This window comes from Camponotus vicinus, unplaced genomic scaffold (assembly GCF_025532165.1).
Source record: "Camponotus vicinus isolate PSW18456_S1 unplaced genomic scaffold, iyCamVici1.0 SCAF_2, whole genome shotgun sequence".
Lineage (NCBI taxonomy): Eukaryota > Metazoa > Arthropoda > Insecta > Hymenoptera > Formicidae > Camponotus > Camponotus vicinus.
The window spans coordinates 125,435-144,570 of NW_028141956.1; the positions used below are offsets into that span (position 1 = coordinate 125,435).

The 19,136-nt window shown below is 28.6% G+C and overlaps 4 protein-coding genes across 10 annotated transcripts; 1 reads left to right on the forward strand and 3 right to left on the reverse strand.

Moving 5' to 3' along the window:
- Positions 1–543: 543 nt before the first annotated feature.
- On the reverse strand, positions 544–3,240 carry Wcd (U3 small nucleolar RNA-associated protein 18 homolog wicked). The gene is made up of 7 exons (XM_083090536.1): positions 3,066–3,240; positions 2,781–2,999; positions 2,390–2,558; positions 2,125–2,310; positions 1,407–1,598; positions 1,152–1,320; positions 544–1,044 (listed from the first exon to the last, which is right to left on the reverse strand). The coding sequence occupies exons 1-7, from the start codon at positions 3,161–3,163 to the stop codon at positions 581–583; spliced, it is 1,497 nt and encodes a 498-aa protein (XP_082946662.1). The 5' UTR covers positions 3,164–3,240; the 3' UTR covers positions 544–580.
- Positions 3,241–4,064: 824 nt separating this feature from the next.
- On the reverse strand, positions 4,065–15,356 carry LOC145966993 (sperm-associated antigen 6). Of its 3 annotated transcripts, XM_083091527.1 has the most exons (10): positions 15,217–15,356; positions 14,704–14,966; positions 14,183–14,393; positions 13,914–14,092; positions 13,670–13,843; positions 13,443–13,595; positions 13,212–13,361; positions 12,962–13,120; positions 5,905–6,050; positions 4,065–4,334 (listed from the first exon to the last, which is right to left on the reverse strand). In XM_083091527.1, the coding sequence occupies exons 1-10, from the start codon at positions 15,239–15,241 to the stop codon at positions 4,190–4,192; spliced, it is 1,605 nt and encodes a 534-aa protein (XP_082947653.1). In that variant the 5' UTR covers positions 15,242–15,356; the 3' UTR covers positions 4,065–4,189. The 3 variants fall into 3 exon arrangements, with proteins under 3 accessions (XP_082947653.1, XP_082947655.1, XP_082947654.1); XM_083091529.1 differs by lacking the exon at positions 15,217–15,356 and having other exon boundaries at positions 4,067–4,334; positions 14,687–14,834; XM_083091528.1 differs by lacking the exons at positions 4,065–4,334; positions 5,905–6,050 and adding an exon at positions 12,671–12,893.
- Positions 4,953–12,872, forward strand: LOC145966996 (uncharacterized). Of its 4 annotated transcripts, XM_083091536.1 has the most exons (4): positions 4,953–5,337; positions 9,082–9,565; positions 9,918–10,191; positions 11,192–12,872. In XM_083091536.1, exons 3-4 carry the CDS (start codon positions 9,979–9,981, stop codon positions 11,270–11,272), a joined length of 294 nt encoding a protein of 97 aa, XP_082947662.1. In that variant the 5' UTR covers positions 4,953–5,337; positions 9,082–9,565; positions 9,918–9,978; the 3' UTR covers positions 11,273–12,872. The 4 variants fall into 4 exon arrangements, with proteins under 4 accessions (XP_082947662.1, XP_082947660.1, XP_082947663.1 ...); XM_083091534.1 differs by having other exon boundaries at positions 4,954–5,337; positions 9,082–10,191; XM_083091537.1 differs by having other exon boundaries at positions 4,955–5,337; positions 9,082–10,161.
- Pldn (biogenesis of lysosomal organelles complex 1 subunit pallidin) lies at positions 15,276–18,354 on the reverse strand. Of its 2 annotated transcripts, XM_083091533.1 has the most exons (6): positions 18,162–18,354; positions 17,407–17,514; positions 17,250–17,337; positions 16,998–17,084; positions 16,767–16,863; positions 15,276–15,414 (listed from the first exon to the last, which is right to left on the reverse strand). In XM_083091533.1, exons 1-6 carry the CDS (start codon positions 18,221–18,223, stop codon positions 15,401–15,403), a joined length of 456 nt encoding a protein of 151 aa, XP_082947659.1. In that variant the 5' UTR covers positions 18,224–18,354; the 3' UTR covers positions 15,276–15,400. The 2 variants fall into 2 exon arrangements, with proteins under 2 accessions (XP_082947659.1, XP_082947658.1); XM_083091532.1 differs by lacking the exon at positions 15,276–15,414 and having other exon boundaries at positions 16,545–16,863.
- Between the last annotated feature and the right edge of the window lie 782 nt (positions 18,355–19,136).

Consider the following 19,136-nt stretch of genomic DNA (forward strand, 5'->3'; position numbering starts at 1 on the left):
AATAATATTTAAGAATTGTAAAATCTTATTTTTTTAATGTAATTGTAATTTATTTTTATGGGATAGGTTACATAATTTCTAAAATTGAAAATTTTATATAACGAAGGAAATATGTAATCACATTTTACTTTTAATGAATATAAAGTGAAAACATTTCAAGATTAATGTGATAACTGTATGTAAGATACAAACACGAATAATTTTTTTTTTACATGTAGAAATTTTATAATTTTATGTGAATATGATCACATATAATGTATATAATGCACATATAATGTAATATTCTCCTAATATTATATTATCTATCTTTATCTCTCCCTCACTTCTTCCCCTCCGTTTTCTCTCTCTCTCTCCCTATATATATATATAATATATATAATACATATAATGTAATAATAAAGAAATCAATGAAAGTAAGTCAAGCAATTAAAATATACTTTTGGAAAATAATTATTCTTATATTAAATATTAAAATACGCTATATATATATAAATTTGCAAAACGTTAGAAAAATCTTATCATATAAAGGTAATAATATCATACTTATTATATGTATATAAATATTTTATTATAGATATAGTTAATAATTTCCATAATGTCTTAATCTATATAACAAAGCAGAACCTGTTCTATTGGCAATACTGAGGTAACCACTGCCAGGAGAAAAATTAATCGTTTGCGGTAGACCTATCTTAGTTTGAAATGTTGGAAAGTTCGAAAATACAGTGAACGAAGGTATGTGCAACATTTTAAATGCATTATGCTTATCAACTGATGCCGCACTCAATATCTCGGATGTCGGATTAAACTTTAAGCTTGTTACACTAGTTACAAGATTCATCACTATTTTTAAAGGTGTCGGACTTTGGTTCTCTAAAACAGCTTTTGTGTCATAAAGATTAACCACTCCTTGAGCGCTACCTGTAGCTATAAACTGGCCACTTGGAGATACGGCGAGTGACGCGCAAGATATGCATCCATCGTCTATGGCACGATTAATACATGTTCGAGTATTGAGATCCCACACATACATTTCACTGCCATCTGTATTAAAATAGATTAAGTTAACGAAAACACAATTTAATGCAGAAATTTCTAGGAATTCTGTTAAAAGATAAAAATTAAAATAAAAATTGTAAAATCCTACTCACTACCATGCGTGATAAGTGTCCTATTATCTGGACTAAATATTAATGTCCTACATTTCGAGTTCATCTTAAGCGTACTGATAAGTTCTTTAGTAGAATTATGTAATAAATATATTTCACCCAATCTTCCACACAATGCTATTAAATTGCCATCAGAAGACACTTCGTAATGCTGGAAATATCAAGGTATGTTATAATCTCATTCAAGTGTTACAGAAACTTATTTCTAATATGTATAAAAATATTAATTCAACAAACTTTCATATTTGTAATTCCATGTGGTAAAGGTAATTTATAACTTTTGCCACTCATTAAATCATAAGTATGACAATATGGATAATATTGAGAACCAAGCAAGATTTGTGTTCCATTTTTCATAAATGTTGCTTTGCTAATAGGATATTTTTTAAATTGCATACTATGCAATTTACTATTTGTATGACCATCTACCTGTAGAACAAATAATACTTGTGCATTAGTAAAACTCAATAACGATAAAAATGTTATAATAATCTGATTTAATTAAATAAAATAATTTATATTTATTTAATTGTTCGACGAAAAGTTCTAAAGAAAACTTCTAACGAAAACTTTCTAAAGAAAAGTTTTAATTCAAAATGATTTTATTATATTAAAAATTTGTTTTTATACGATAAACTTCAAAACAATCAATAACACAGAGTCTGATGTTACATTTTTTGCATTACAGAAAAAGTAAAATTAGGAGACATTTTTGTATCACACTCTTTTCAACAATGAAGTAAATTAATTATTTATTTTTTCTACACTTTTCACTACACTTTTATTTTATTCTCAATAAAACTTTTATTTTTTCTCCACAATGACAATGAACAAAAGAAACATTTTCAAATTTTATTACATAACTATAAAATAAACTATAAATATCAATCGATTCTCGAAGTATTCGAGTTATTAAATATAGCATGCCCATCTTGAATTGGTTAAATACACATACCTGAAATAATGACAAGATGCCTGATGTACCAGCAACCAGAGCTACAGTGGATGATGGGTGAAAATCTACACTCGTGATAATAGGACCTTCCGTATGAGTGCTCTTATTCAAAGCTTTGAGTGCTTTGATGTCAATAATATTTTTTGGCAGATTCTTCACACTTGGTGTCTCTAGATGGCAACTATGCTAAGAACAAAAAGAATAAAATAAAATTCAATCCATTAAATTAAAAAAAAAGAAGGAAAATTCTAAAATGCTAAGATACCTTCAAGATATCATTATCAAAGTCATTGGCTTCATCCTTTTTCTCAAATTCAGCCCATTTTGGAGTACCCACAAACAATTTGTATCTATTCTCTAAGTATGTTGTATATAATTTTTCTGTTCTTTTGAATGGTAATTTGCATTTCTGTTCTCTTTGAGCTATATCCATGCTATTATATAACATATATATAATATATAAAATAACAATATATATAATTTATATTTAGTATATATAGTATGCTTGTGTATAATTTTTATATATATATATATATATATATATATATATATATATATATATATATATAGCAAAAAAATGTTTTTAAATATGTCTTACATTTATCTTTGTATCCTTATATTTTCATTAAATAAAAATATATCTTTTTTATACATACGTATAATTGTAATCGTCATCGTCTATCCATACTGCTTTCTTTTCCTCCAGCTTGGCATCTTCTTCATTATTTAAAACTAAAGGTTCTTGATCTTCATCACTTTCTCTTTCTTTTTCATTTTTAATATCAATGGGTTCGTTTATTACTTTTGTCATAGATTGATCATCCAGTAAATTATTTATGACATCACTTGGATCACCAAAAACGATTTTTTCCAATCTGCAAATTAAATATTCGTGTAATATTTTAAAGATAAAATGATTAGCTACTTTATATTCGTTATACCTAGCTTCTTCATCCGCATCGTATTCATTTTTCCGTTTTTTCCTCAAAGGAACCGAAAATCTTTTATTATACACAGAATGAAACCCGAGAGCGGCCATCCTGCCTCAGCGCACGTACGTCCTGATTATGTGCTCCCTGAGAAAGTGGACATAAACTACATCGTTACGCTCGGTAAAGGCCTTTGCACGTACATGCATACAAAAAATTTAGGAGTGCCTCGTTTGACCACGTTGCAATTGACTACAGCCAATTATATCGATCTGTGCCTAGGGTAACCAGCAACGATTGACCAATCAGGGAGTCCTATTTTGAATTGGCCACGTGGCGACGTGGTCAATCGGGTGTCACCATAGACTTCTATATAATACAACTAGACTGCGAACTCCTGTCTGTAAGATGTATTCAATTTTTATGTACAAAATTAGCGCATGCGCCAAATAAGCTGACATAAAATGTGGCTTTCTGCTAGCATAACAACGGTTGAAATTGACCAATCAGAACAAAGCAATTTGTCGGCCGACTACTCTAATTGGCCAATTCCAACCGCAACCAAGCCCGCAAACCGGAATGTGATTACGGCTTAAGATCATAAGAAAACTGACCAATCACAGTTGATTATTCTTTTATCTCAGGGAGAATATTCGACTATGATTTGTCACAGTTTTCTTACAATCTTAAGCGACATCTACAATGAGATTTTAAGGCGTAAGACTTAAGAAATTGACCAATCACAGTCGAGTATTATCTTCATACTTGACTGTGATTGGTCAATTTCTTAGGCCTCCGCTACAATGAGTCGCAAGTCGTAAGTCGTGAACGAATTGACCGAATTGATGAATTGTTTTGAATATTTTAACGTCCGATCAATTTCATCTGTTTTGAATGTCTTGAGAAAAAAGGAGATATTTTTATCTTCCTCGATCAAAGTATATATTTTTAATACGAGCAAAATGCATTTTTAATATTTACAGACTTCTTAATATATAACAAAATGAATATTGCGTATTCAAAACTTTTATTACAATTATATATGAGAAAAGTGACAAATTTTAGTTTTGGTGCATATTAACAAATACATTTCGTTATGCAAACGGAATATTGATAGAGGCACCGATAATTTAGAATCATCCCTCATCGTTATAAAATGACGCAGGCAGACTAGAATCCGTATGCTCGGACGATGATTTATGATCAAATACAAAAAGACATTTCGGCCGGTACTGCTCTACAGCTTCCAAAAGGCTATCTGGATAACCGGGCGAATAGTATCTGAAACAATTTTCCATGAATTTAATAATTAAATGACAGTAATTAAAGGATAAAAGAAATATGTACTATTTAAGTTGCTATTCAATTTACAACTTAAAATTTAAATTTGAAAATTTTGCTATTTTTCTGTTACTTTTATAATTTAAAAAATACAGGATACAAAATAAACATACATTGTTTTGATAAAAACTCATGAGTTAATAAATGTAGATTATGTTTTTCTATCTTATCAATCACAAAACACACACACACACACACACACATACACACACATACTTAAGAGTGGCCAACAGTTTTTTTAAAATAATTAACTCTCGAAAAATTATATTTACACATTTAAGATTATATCATAAATAATTATTATCATGTCTTTAAAACACTTCAATTCTCGTAGAAATTATATAAATTTAATTGTCACGAATCGCAGTATAATTTGCTAATCTTATTTTTTTTATTTTTTTAATCGCCTTTAGAAATAAACACTTGTCGTTTGAAATTATATATATATTTTTTTTTTTCAAATGACAAGTGTTTAATTGTAAAGGATCTAGAGAAAATTATCCAGCGTTTTTCAACTTCAATTACCAATTTCATATATCCGCGCGCGCAATGTGTGTGCGTGTGTGTTATTATGTGTATGTGAGTGTGTTTGTAAGCGCGCGCGCGCACGATAAATATCCGCGCGTAAAAAAACTATTAATTAACTACATCACTTTATAAAAATAATACATCTCAACAATACAAACTCAACAATATCGATCCACTGAAGCGTTTCGCATTTACGTATTGTTATGTTTCGAATACAATCAGCTGTGTGACAACATGGCGGGCATGCCGTCTATCGTTCGGGCGATTTAAAAATTAAATATAAGATCTAGAAACGGAGCCACGCAGTTATATGTATTCACTGGCAGCGTAAACAAGGTTATGGCGTCAATCGGCTGAATTTGTGATAATAGAAATGTGATAGAGAATCTGTCCTCAACCATACATTTCTTCACGTGTAAGTACTTTACCTTATTTTCGTGAAAGGGTTAGACGAACGAGCAACTAGTGTTTTGAGGAATTAATCTGTCTCCTAACACTCATTTACACAATTTAATTTATATATCTCTCTTTTCAAAGAAATTGTTTTTCAATGATCAGTACCGAACACAAAAATAACTTTACAGTAGACTTCTGCAAATTATTGTATATTGTATAATAAAAAAAGGTTATTATAGATTGACAATTTGGCTATAGAAGCCAAGGAAAAAGAAAAAATATTGCAATTATTAAATGGCAATTATTGTGGAAAAAGTATATGTTATGATATATATATATATATATATATATATATATATATATATATATATATATATATATATATATATATATATATACATACATACATATATATTTTAATATATTTGATATATAGATAGTGATATATAGATTTAATGAATAAGAATCAATGATAGTTGTAATATTGAAATGATTTTGATATATTATAGAATATTATAGATAGAGAAATATGTTCCATAGATTTGTTCAACACACACACATAACATCTAAATAAATAATAAGTAACCTGACAATTTCTTCTGGAAAACAGTAATTGATAATTGTTATATATTCTGAAAGTGTCGTGCCAGGTTCAGCTTGAATCTCTTGTACTTTTTTCAAACCACCAGATGTTACAAATAATCTTCTTGCTTTCGCATCGTGTGGCAAAATCTGCATATATAGAAAAATAACACATTATAAACAGGCACCAATACATTTACAAGTGTGAATTATTTAGTTGAAATATAAAAGTATCAGTTAATTTGTACAATAAGAAATTGATTTTAATGATTCAATCAGTTAATATTTTCGAAAATGTGTAAAATAACTCTGAAGAATACAAAGGAATATGCTGGAAATGTCCAAAATATTATTAACAATCACATTGTATCGTATATTGCATGTAGGCTAAGATATTCTGAACCAGATTAGACTTGCATAACTGTCTGTGAGTACACGTATTAATACTCATAAAACTTATTTTCTCATGTCATCGCAATCTATGATACCGATTTTTCAAATAAATTAATGAAAGTAGAGAAATATAACATATAAAGAATGATATGTAAATAAATTTATACAGTTAATATATAGTTAATGTATACATTTGGAAAACTTACACTTACTTCTTATATTTTTATTTAACAATTTTAATTTGCTTAGTTAATTTTTTATTCCATTGTTTATTTTTCATACGCAACTACATATATTCTATTTTTTATTTATCATGTGCAATTATATATATTCATTCTTGCAACTTTTTGCACAGATATATATTAATTTGTATGTGCATACGTGCTTGTGATGTTAATATTTTGACTTCAATTGAGGATATTAATTAAGGAAATGCTTGTTTTTATTACTTTGCATTACTTTATACACAATTTTAAATATTTGCATATTAGATTTGTTGTCTTTGATGCCATTAATAATCAAAATAATAATAATGCAAAAAGAAAAATAATAAACTTTCACTCCTTTCACACACACACACACACACACAGCGATATTATAAAACTTGCCATAAAACGATCCATTAAAAAGATAAAACTCAATAATACAGATTGTAACAAAATTTATGTTCAGTTTTTTTTAGAGTTTTGAATCAAAATTTTGAAATCACGAAACTGCTTATTGAGAGATATAATTATTTTAAATTAAATTAATTGAATTATGTATAAAAATAGAAATTTGTTCCGTTTATTAATTTAAAGTAAGTTCAGTAAAGATTAAAAAGTATAGTGAATAAAATATTAATGAACGAGGAGAAAATTAATAACATTTTTTTCGTGGAGAGAAAGTAAAACTTTGATATGTATGTAAATATGCATTTCTATCATTGATTATAATCCCTTCAAATTCTTCACATGCATATTGTGTGTGTGTGACTATATAAATATAAAATTCACATGCATATCACTATGATGTACCATATTTCGTACATTATATACCATATTTCGCGTCATTCTGCATTTGAACTTTTATTTTATTTGAAATGCTGGAAACCTATATGTAGACAATATAAAGTATGTTAAATTTGCTTGTTATTGCTCTAAACTTTAGAATTATGCTCTATAACACAATATATACATATAATATATAATTCACAAAATCATATTGTAAAACACGTAAATAATTAAACTAAAAATACTCTACACTATTGATTGTAAATTAATATTATAAAATGAAAAATAGATAAATCTTTTCTTGTTACAGCATTGATATAGTATCGTTTAAAATCTGGCTCACATGTATACTTCAATTATGTGAAAATTTTAACCATACAAAGTATCAAAAATATATTAGATTTATTTATGTAAAAAATTGTGTAAAAGCACTAATTAATATGTCGAATCTTGAGTTTTTATCGAGTGTTACTGTGTTTTTAAATGTGTAATCTTCCCTTCCATATTTATAAAATCTGACGAGTCTAATTTGCATTTTTGAGAAATAAAAGGAAAAGAGAAGATAAGATGCGATAAAAATGTAAAAAATAAAGAATAAAAAAAAGGACAATAGTTTTGACATTAGACAAGAGAGCTTCTTTAATTTTGAATTGCTATATACAACTTTATTAACTAGTTCTCCATCGCTGGCATGGAATATCATAAACAAAAAAAAATATATATATACAGAGTGTATCAAAATTCACGGATGAGGAATGCACAGCGTGATTGTTCGTGCCAAAGGAAACAACTTTTCTTTTGGCAAAATTGCGTCTGAACATTACTTTTTTAATAAGAACAATTTTAAGCTAATGAATAAGCGCTTTTGAGATTACGCATGAATCAGGAGCGGCGCGCGCACGACGTGCATGACGTTTAAACGTATTACGCTATTTTGCTAAAGGTTTCATCAGAACTATGCATGATAACTAAATATTTATTAAATATCTATTAAATAGCTATTTTTAAAACAATTTACTTGACTAATGAAAACACATTTTTCATTTGATATCACCCAAGCAACTGACTGAAAGTAAAATAACGAGATTAGATAACATGCGATAATTTTGACATATTAGATTTAGAAGAACAGTTCCATTGTGCAATAGCAATCGTCACATCAGGAATGGTCCAATTAGGCAAGAAAATCCTATCCGTAGAGCGAACATGTGTACATACAAATAGAAAGTCTGCATTTCGAACATATGCTTTAAAACATTTATCGATCCATTTTAGAGCCAAAAAAATTCTTAGAACATTGAAACAATAATTTTGGATCAAAATTATTCACATGTTATCTAATCTACTAATTTTATTTTCAATCATTGCTTCCGCGATGTCAAATAGAAAATGTTCTTTCATTAAGTAAATTGTTTTGAAAATAGCTATTTAATAGCTATTTAATAGATGTTTAAATATTTAGTTTTCGTGCATAGTTCTGGTAAAATATAATAAAATAGCGTATATGCGCGCCGCCTCTGATTCGTGCGTAATCTAAAGCGCTTCGTCGTTAGCTTAAAACTGCCCTCATTAAAAAAATAATGTTTAGACGCAAAAAGGAAAAAGTTGTTTCTTTTGGCACAAACTATCACGCTATGCATTCCGCGTCCGCGAATTCTGATACACCCTGTATATATAGTGTTTCGATATTTTAAAGCTGAGAGACCCTATAATATAAGTTCACGTAATTTGCGTAAATTAATTTAAATTTACATTATCGTTCTTATTTTAATTTTCTCATTTTCATCTGTTTGCAGCGCTTATTGCGGTTTTACATTGTGAATCATCGGTAAAACTACATCCATTGATATATAGCGGGAGATACTGCAACGCGTGTTTTCAACTACCATTGCATCATTCGATGACGAAAGTATCAAAATCATTTACAATCAATTTTATTCTCATCAACTGCAACTTAAGGATGACCAACTCTGAAGTTCTGTGAAAAAAGCTAACGAGCAATCAATTTGTGCTTTATTACGTATGCCACGTATTGAACGAAAATGCATTTGGACTGAAGCATAAAAACGTTTCGAGCGGATATGCGTTTTAAAAATTATGTTTTTGCGTTGTGAATGTAAGAACATCGTGAAACCGACTACGGAAAATTAATACGACTTAAATTTAATCGGCAATGATTCAACGGCTGAAGAATAAAGAAAAGTTTATGCTTTTCGGAAAGGATACAATGTGCTAATTTATCATAATAACCAACATATACCGTATAGTCGCGAGCGCTCGGTATGTAGTCTAGATAACGAGACAAGATAACTGTCTTAAATTTTCGAGATATCGTGACAGCTTGAATGGCAAAACAAGAACATTTTATTATTATTCCTTTACAAGTTGTATATCGCGCATATATATGTATATTCGTGCACACACATTGGCATATCTATAAAATCTCTTCTGTGAAATCTCCTAGTCAGTTTTTTCGAGATCACGCGACAAAAACTGGCTGCTTTAAAGATGAGTTTATTAAAATCTGCACGATTATATAAGAGAATCTTTGAATAAATATCTGAAAAATTTAATTTACGTTTCAAACAAATTGTAAGGTTTGTTAATTGTATATTTGTGTGAATATTCAAAGCGGCAACAAGCGGAACAAGTGTGGATAGTAAAAGAGAAAAAATAGGCATAGCCACATCAAAATGATAAATAATCAGCATTGTGTGATTCTCAATACTGGTGAGACCAATAATTATCATCAACCGGTCTCGGCTAAACCCTCTGTTGTTTCTGTATCAAGTATCGATTCTGATGTCAGCGACAGAAGGGATGTACGTGAAGAATTATATGCCGGAATTTTTAGGAGGCACAGAAAAACTATACTGGTATTAGGCAGTTTTCTCAAGATGTTAAGAGTAAATAGAAACATGAACAATTATGCTAGTATTAAACCCAATGATGAAACAGATGAGTAAGCTAATGCATTAAGTAACGGAAAATTTGTTTTATGAATTTAAGTATAAGAGCATTAATTTAATTATTAAAGGATAATTTATTTCGAAACATTTCTCTTTTAGTTAGATATTTGTTTTACACTAATAGAAAACTCCCGCAACACAACAAAATTTTTGTAATTTTAATAGATTCTTTCAGGCAAATTTCTTAAAATAAATCTAAACGATATCAAGATGCGGTTTTTTAAATTGTTAAAAATACAAATTTTATATACATACACACATATAATTGGTGCAGATATTTATTATATCATTCTCAGTTATTTTATAAATGACTATGTAATAAATAGAACAAAATAAAATTTAATTTCTATATTTTTTTTTAGTACTTACATTTTTCTATCAAACAATTTACTTTACTATTTTTTTTAAATTCACGATATTCAATTCCGATATGTTTTATTTTTGAATTTGTTATATATACGTACATATATACAGTTTATTATATGTAAATTTTTCTTACGAATTTTTAAGTTAAAAAAAATTTTCTTCTCTCTCGATATAACTGATTACAAATAATAAAAGAAATAAATTATAATTAACAAGATCAATTGAAGAAAACTGCCAGTGAAAAGATTTATATATAAATAGAGGAGAAATTCTTTTATATATTTATGAACATTCTGACTGCATTTTACAAAAATACAGAAGAAACTAAGAAAAGATATTTATACTCTGCAGACAAATTTGCCCATCGAAAAATTACTATCATCAACATATATTTGTCAAGTTATCATCATTGGTTTTAATAATGATTCTACATAACAACTTTTAGTAATAATTCGACATAACAACAATATACGTAATTTTTCTCTATAAATAGTCAGCAGTTTATGTCAACTGCATGTAGCATTCATCAATATGTTGAGACAATGTTAAACAATTTTTTTTTGTTTTGCAGAAATATTTGGACAGATTGCACGCTTTGAGCCGAGTATACGCCTTAATTGCTTTAAGATTTGAAATGCAAAAATATTGGTAAAATCAATATTTTTTTCTATATTTTACCATATATATTATGTATTTGTATTTCGAAATTTGTTTCATTATATATCGCCTCATGTCTCATGTTAAAATGCGAGGTTTAAAAAACTGCTAAATTTTTCACGCTTTCACAATATCAAATCTTTTTATACAATTATAAAAAAATTTTTATCAAGAATGATGTATCATATTTTAATGTTGCTGATATAACCCATATAGTTAGCTCGTGAAATCGGTCAATACCTTAATGTATATTACAATTATTATCTATATTATTACGACGAGCTTATAATATTTATGAGATACGCGTGCGTACATACGGACACAGACACATACACACGCACGCACACGCACATGTACACACACACACTCTCTCTCTCTCTCTCTGAGGGCATATATAACAATATAAGATTTGTATAATAATTATAGATTAATGCGAATATCAAATCAATGCCTTCGTGCTTTATATTTTGACATCTTTTCTAGTTTTATCATTTATAATCGAATACTTATTAAAATTTATTACCAATTCAATCGCTCTTTGTCGTGAATACTTTTTTGTATAATCTGCATCTTTATACTATAGTGTCATACATACAAATACTGCCATTAGAAAATAAAACAACAATATAGTATACGCGAATTAGTGAGCAACTCGAAAAACAATCATGAGTTTAACAATTTCCTAAAGCATATTTAACGATAAGTTTTAAACAAATATCTATTAAATGAGATAAATATGTGTCTCTATACTTAGCCGAATCACTCGTTGTCGTAAGACTGAAAAATGTGCTCTTTTGGAACATTAAATGTGCCATGTGCTATTTTAGAAGAAGAGAAAGAGGGAAAGAAAGACGAAAAAAAGAGAGAGGGAAAAAAACAAATTTTTTTTGCATTTGTCAATTTCTGAATTGCAGTTATAACATTGAACGTATGCAATGATACAAAGCATATTTTTTAACAGTAATAATTACAATTATAGTTTACATCTAGACAACGTATGACCGATCGAAAAGATTTATCTTTAAAATAATCGGATGAGCGATATAAAGTAGTCATGATTGATTTACAGATCAGGCAAAGGATCTATGGAACGTACAGTTATTTGCGTGATATTGCTATTAAATATTATATGTATTATTACGTATGTATTGCGATAAAGTTTAGAGATTTATTTAAAACTTTAGATATATAATTTGGAAACTGTATTTTATGCTAATAGTTTTTATAAACTTAAAAAAGAAACATACATATTGGCGCGCCTTTTAAGCAATAGTAGGGCGAAAATTTATATACTAACAGCTTTATCAGATTGCTTGCGTATACATTTAAACATCGCGTAAACATAGACATATGTAATATAATTACGAAAAAGGATTTTTATCGAAAAATGATGTAGAAGAAGAAGCAACAGACATTTTGTTTATTCGATTGTCAAGATTCTACATGATTTTTTAAACAAATAATTATGTTTCAAATGCATTTAAATGTATCGGGTGAGAAAAATTTGTATTATCACTTTGTATAATTAAAACGTGTCACACGAGAAATCACGTGTATGTGAAACACAATAAAGTATTTATATTATGTTTAATAAATCCTTGTTTTTGCCATCGTTCCTTTAATCATCGTATTATTAACATTATCAAATATTCACGATTAGCTTTCAATTAAATTATAGTCTTACCTTGCTGAATTGTCCCAGCACATATTTCAAGATATTAAGAGGTACGTCATGTAATAAAGGTTCAAGAGCTTCGATGTACATGCATTTTTGCAGCACTTGCTTTAATGTTGTGTTACATTTTGCTCTAAGATCTTCGGAACTTTTCGTATCGCTATACAGCTATTCGGATTTGATTAAAAGAGATTTAATAAATTAGCCTATTTTAACAGAGTTAATTCTGGTAAGGAATAACTTAACATTTTTAAATTACCTTCAATAACTTGGGCAGTATGTTCGCAGCTGCAATTGCTTTTGCATGTTCGGGTGTATGCTTGCCGATTTGTCCGATCGCCCATACAGTTACCGCAAGAATATGATCTTCTGTTTCTTCTTGTAAGACAATCGTCAATTGTACAATACCCTACGATACAAAGTAATTAATTATTTTACAATGTTACATCAGATGGAAAGGAAACCAATGTTATTTTTCATCGATCGATACTTTGGATCCTATTACAGCTACAGCCAACTGATCAGAATGACCAGCGATGTAACCAAGTGCCATGATCGCTGGTAATCTAGTTGCCGATTTGGATACGTTGATTAATTCGATAAGTGCAGCAATACCTCCAATGTTTGTTGCAAGTTGCGCCAACTGATAGAAAATGCACATTAAGAGTAAAATGAAAAATAAATTTTTATTGAAAAGCTACTTGTCCGTTTGCTTACTTCCAACGTGTGTTTGCAAATTTCTCTGGTTAAAATTGCAGCAACTCTACCGACATTCTCATCCGGATGTGCCATGTGCACTAAAACATCAGGAAAGATTTCTGCCTCGATCACAGCCTCCGCTAATTCCGCAGAATGTTTAGCTATACTGCTCAATGCCAACAATGCTTGACGCTGCAGAGATTAAAAATATTCAAATGCAACAATGAAATGTTTTCAGAGATTGTTTAATGTGTCAAATTACCTTTGCTTTGGCATCGGGATTAGCTAAGGTTTTCGCGAGGAAGGCGATTGCACCTGTGTCCACTACCGCTTGTGCAAGTTCGATACTGTGTTTACTTATGTCGCTAATGGCCGAAGCGCCGATTTGTTTAATATACAATTCGGGTTCTTGTAAACACAGTACAAGAAGTGACACCGCGCCTTGACAGGAAGTATAATATAGTAGAATAAAATATTAAAGATTAAACAATTTTCTTTATATTTATAGAAAACAAACCAAAATAATTTTACCAGCATCTACTGCTGTTTGAGCCAAACTCTTGTTGTGTCTTGCGATATATCCAAGTGCCCAAGCAGCTGCTTCTTTCACTTCTGGATCGAAATCTTCCAAACACTCAATTATAGTCTCCAAACCGTCATGGTCTACTACTATTAATGCCAACTCTGGTGAATGTTTTGCTATCGCTCGCAACACAAAGAGTGCCGCTTTCTTGTAAAATTTCTGTATGACATACAATATATACTTTCCTTAATTTTATGTTTGTTATATTTTCGTAATATATACATAAAAAATTTTTAAATCTCTAAAAGCTGTAAATATATATATATATATATATATATATATATAAAATTTTTTAGAATAAAATATATAAAATTCGAAAGTTTATGTCTTAAAGATTTTAAATTTTCTATTTGCGCCACACTACTGCGCTCGGCTCATATTTGTCCTTTTTAATTTAATATCGTGTTTTAAAAGTTTATTTTCATATGCTCTATCACAATTAAAATGCTTACATTTAAGAAGTTCATACATTTTGTTTGTCTATGTTCTTCAACAAATGTGACAATATATCTCTTCTAACAATAGCGTGTGCTAGTCTGGAATTATGATTCGCTAACTTGCCGAAAGCGAATGCCGCCATATGTTGAATAGATGGTACAGTATCCATTAGTAAAGGCCGTAATAGATCTATTACACCCGCCGCTTCTAAGCAATCGATATTATTAGGTTTTGACGATAAATCCGCTATAGATTGCACAAAGAGCAATCGCGCCTTTTGATATTGATCAAAAACTAGAAAGAATAAGAAATTGTACATATTTTGTTCACAATATATCTAAATAATTATATATATATATCATATGTATTTATAGCATTATACGCAAATACACATACAAATATTATGTATGTAACATACATCAATGAACATTTCTTATATTTTTGTTATAGAAGAAACACCTTTTCTTTCTGAATGATGTATTTGTGCTTGAATATAATTCATTATAATAATGATATATAATAATAAAGATGAAAATGTGCTTACCTTGTAAAATCGAGCGTGCTGTCATATTAATTATCAGAAAATATCAGACATTGTATTTAACATTATCGCTAGTTAATCTATGACACTCTGTGTCTCGCGATATAGGAGCAATTTTTGACAGCTCTTAATGAAGTCGTCGTCTGTTTGAAAATGAAAATCTGACGCTCTTGAAGCTCATATCATACTATGCATTAGAGACTGAAATTAAAGATAAAAGATTAAATTTTGACTAATTAGAGAGAAAGAAAGAGAGATGGGGAGGAAGGAGAGAGAGGGAGAGAATAAAGAAATCTATGCTCCTTTTGTCCTGATTGGTCAAGTTTTAATCTTTAATTTCAATCTTTATTACATAATCTAATACTAATTTTAGAGCTGTATCAAAAAATAGACACAACTTCTATACTGCGATGAGAGGAAGATTTGCAATAAAAGAAAAGTCAAGAACTTTGGTGTTAATTCAATCATTTTCGTTGCATTTACCTTGAATTATACCTTTAATTGGGTTTAATCTGCAGTTGTATTTCTTTTAAAGAATGAAATGATTGACTATGATGAATAACTGTGGTCAGCTTAACAACTGTGATTAAGAATAACATGCAGAGATTGATATAGAGCTTATAATAGTGGAAGAGCCTTGCCTATGCGTCGACAAAGGAGAGATTGTTTAAAGAAAATCAACATAGAAAGATGGATATATTCTATCTCAATTATAATCTCCATACCATATGTTATTTTAAAAACAACAGATCTGTTCTACACATATGTTTATCACATATGTTCTACAATTTAATAATGTATTAATTATTTCTGATTTTCCATTTCTATATGTTTCATTCTTCATTTCTTACAAAGAAATAAAACAATATCAGATCGCAAATTTATGGATCTATTATCACAATTCAAACAGAAATATTATCTTTCTTAATCGATCTTTCCTCAATGCAACAGAGCCATTCTGTTAATACAAGCTCCATCAAACATTATTGATTATATCTATAGAATGATCAACATGAAAATTTCCAACAATGTAATTTCTGCATACAATAAAAATTTTATTATTGATTATTATTGATATTCTGCATGTTAATTAATGAATAAGTTATAGAGTTATAAAATATTAACTTTATTATAATCATACAACATATATGTAAAGAATAATAAATATTGATTAAAATATATGAGAAAATGTAACATATACAAGTTTTTTAACAATTATACGAATAAATTTAAGGAGAATAAACTTCAAAGAGAGAGAGAGACGAAAAATATAATTTTTTTCCAAAACAGATTGCAGAGACAAGTAATTGGCTAAGTAATGGATCCAGAAGTCAAGCATCATTTATATATTTGTAAGCAAAGACTCTAACAGTTTTTACATATGTTTTATTACAAACAATAGTTGTCTGCTTATCGATTACGAGTATATAGCATTTTTATCTTCCGCTGTATATCTCTTATACATACGATTTTTATCTAAGCTATTTATTATCTTTTAATATATACACCGTTAATTATTTGATTAATTTGTTAATTATTTGAATTAGATTTACCAATCAATTCCTGTTCTCTGCGCAATTCTTGCTCGCGTTGTTGTTCCTTATTTAATGCTTCCTTTTGCTTTATCTGTTGTAAACGTAATGCACGTTTCTATAATGAAATTTTTTTTAGTAAGCATTATAAATGTATTTACGTACACACGTGCATACACGTACACAGATATACGCGTTCTCACATGCACGCAGATATTTGATATGTATTCTTACAAAAGAGCTTTAATTCACCTTTAATTTGTAAGTTCTTTCATGAATATTAATCATTTCCTTTCTTATCAATGTTAATTTTCCTTGGTAAACTTTAATAGCTGCAAACTGTAACATATGTGTATGGTGCATATGTGTGTGTATATATATATATATATATATATATATATATATATATATATATATATATATATATATATGTATATATAGTTTACTTTTCTATTGTAAAATGAAAATATTAATATTTCAAATACATATTACTATAAATCATACCATATCATTTAAATCTATATCTTCAAATGTTTCATGTATCTTTTTGTTTTCAAGTTGCATTTGAGCGAGCAAAGCTTCTTGTTTACTTCTACAAAAAAGACATAATCAAGGTAAAATATCTTACTATTTGTTTCTTATTAATGATTTACATGCTTACGTGAGTTCAAAAAGTTCATTTTTAACTTGTTCCAAGGGAGGCTGACAAATACTCAAAAGACCTTCAGCCAACTTTTCTACTGCTTTTGAGAAATATAATGTATCTTCGCTATATATCAAAGAATGAATAATACTATTAAATCATAATATAATTAAATTATCATTAAACTTATTCCTATAATATTGTATTGTATTTTTTTGTATACATATATTGTACTGTATAATCTATTATACACGTATATAAAATGCACCAATAATAATATTAAGTTTTAAATACTCATAAAATAGAAAATTGCACAAATATTGATGTTATATTTTTCTAATCTATTTATATGTATTTATAGATTAATTTATATATCTTTCTTGTCATAAACTGGAATAAACTTTAAGAAAATCATATTTGCATTGTAAAATATGTAAACTTGTTTTCTGTTTAAAAAACGTTTGTTCATCATGGAATAGTTCTACCAGCGATTCTTTATTACTCCGTTACAAATAAGAATTGTATTTAAGTTGCTCAAATTTTCAACATGAAAATTTGAAAATAAGTTATTTACTAATAAAGAAACATTAGGCGCGCACTATATACTACACACACACACTTCTAACATGTATGTAAACATGTATGTATGTATACGTATATACCGTACCTCACATATAAAGAAATCCCATGTATATATTAAATGATTGACATTTTTAAATAACTCGATGTGTGTGTGTGTGTGTGTGTGTGCAAACAAGTTATAAAAAGGTTACCTGACTTCCTTCTCAGTTTTCAATTGAATATCCATCACTCCAGCTTCTTCTATGTCATTCATATTCTTCGTCGTCGCTTATTTTCACCTCATTCGTAATCATATAGTCGAATAAGTTCTCCTTGCGATAAAAGAATAATTATGAATAGTTGTGACTGAAATCTTTGTACGTGTAAAGAGCTTCGAGTGATCCTCTGAGCCTCGAACGCGAGACGCGAGACGCGAGACGCCCTCTGTGGACATGCTATGTGTACGAAATGTCGGTAACGAGTTTTATATAAAAAAAACGAGTTCTACATATACATATACATATAACGCAAAAAGACTCTTATGTATTAAATAAATTTCTAACATAAAGATGTTTTATGATGTTATTGTTTATATAACGCAAAATTGACCTATATATTAAATAAATTTCTAATATACATATAACGACATTATATGATTTACTTTAAAACTGAAATCACGAATAAAATTTATTTTAACAACTTGTAAATTAAAAATTATTGCTGATAATTTTGCTGAAACGAATCGATTTTATTACTCTCTCACTCTCTCTTTCACACACAACAAATACACACGTACGCACATGCACACACGATATCATAAAGATTGTATCAACGCTTCATCCGCTCACAAATGTTGGTATGTACAATTTTTGCGTGTACATATGCGTGTGTGTGTGTGTGTATGTGTGTGTACATGATTGTGATTAAAATAAAAAATAATAAATCACAAAGTAAATATAGCGTGCTAACGAGAGAAATACACACACACACATAAATATATAAAAAGGAAAATAAAAGAAGAAATGTCACTGCGCATACATATATATATATATATTTTTTTTTTTGTTACATTTGGATAATATTATAATTTGCAAAATATAAATAATTTTTAAAATGATGCATCAAATATATGCATATATATTTAATTTTTATTCAGGTTGTAAGTTATCTGTATTTCATAAATTCAC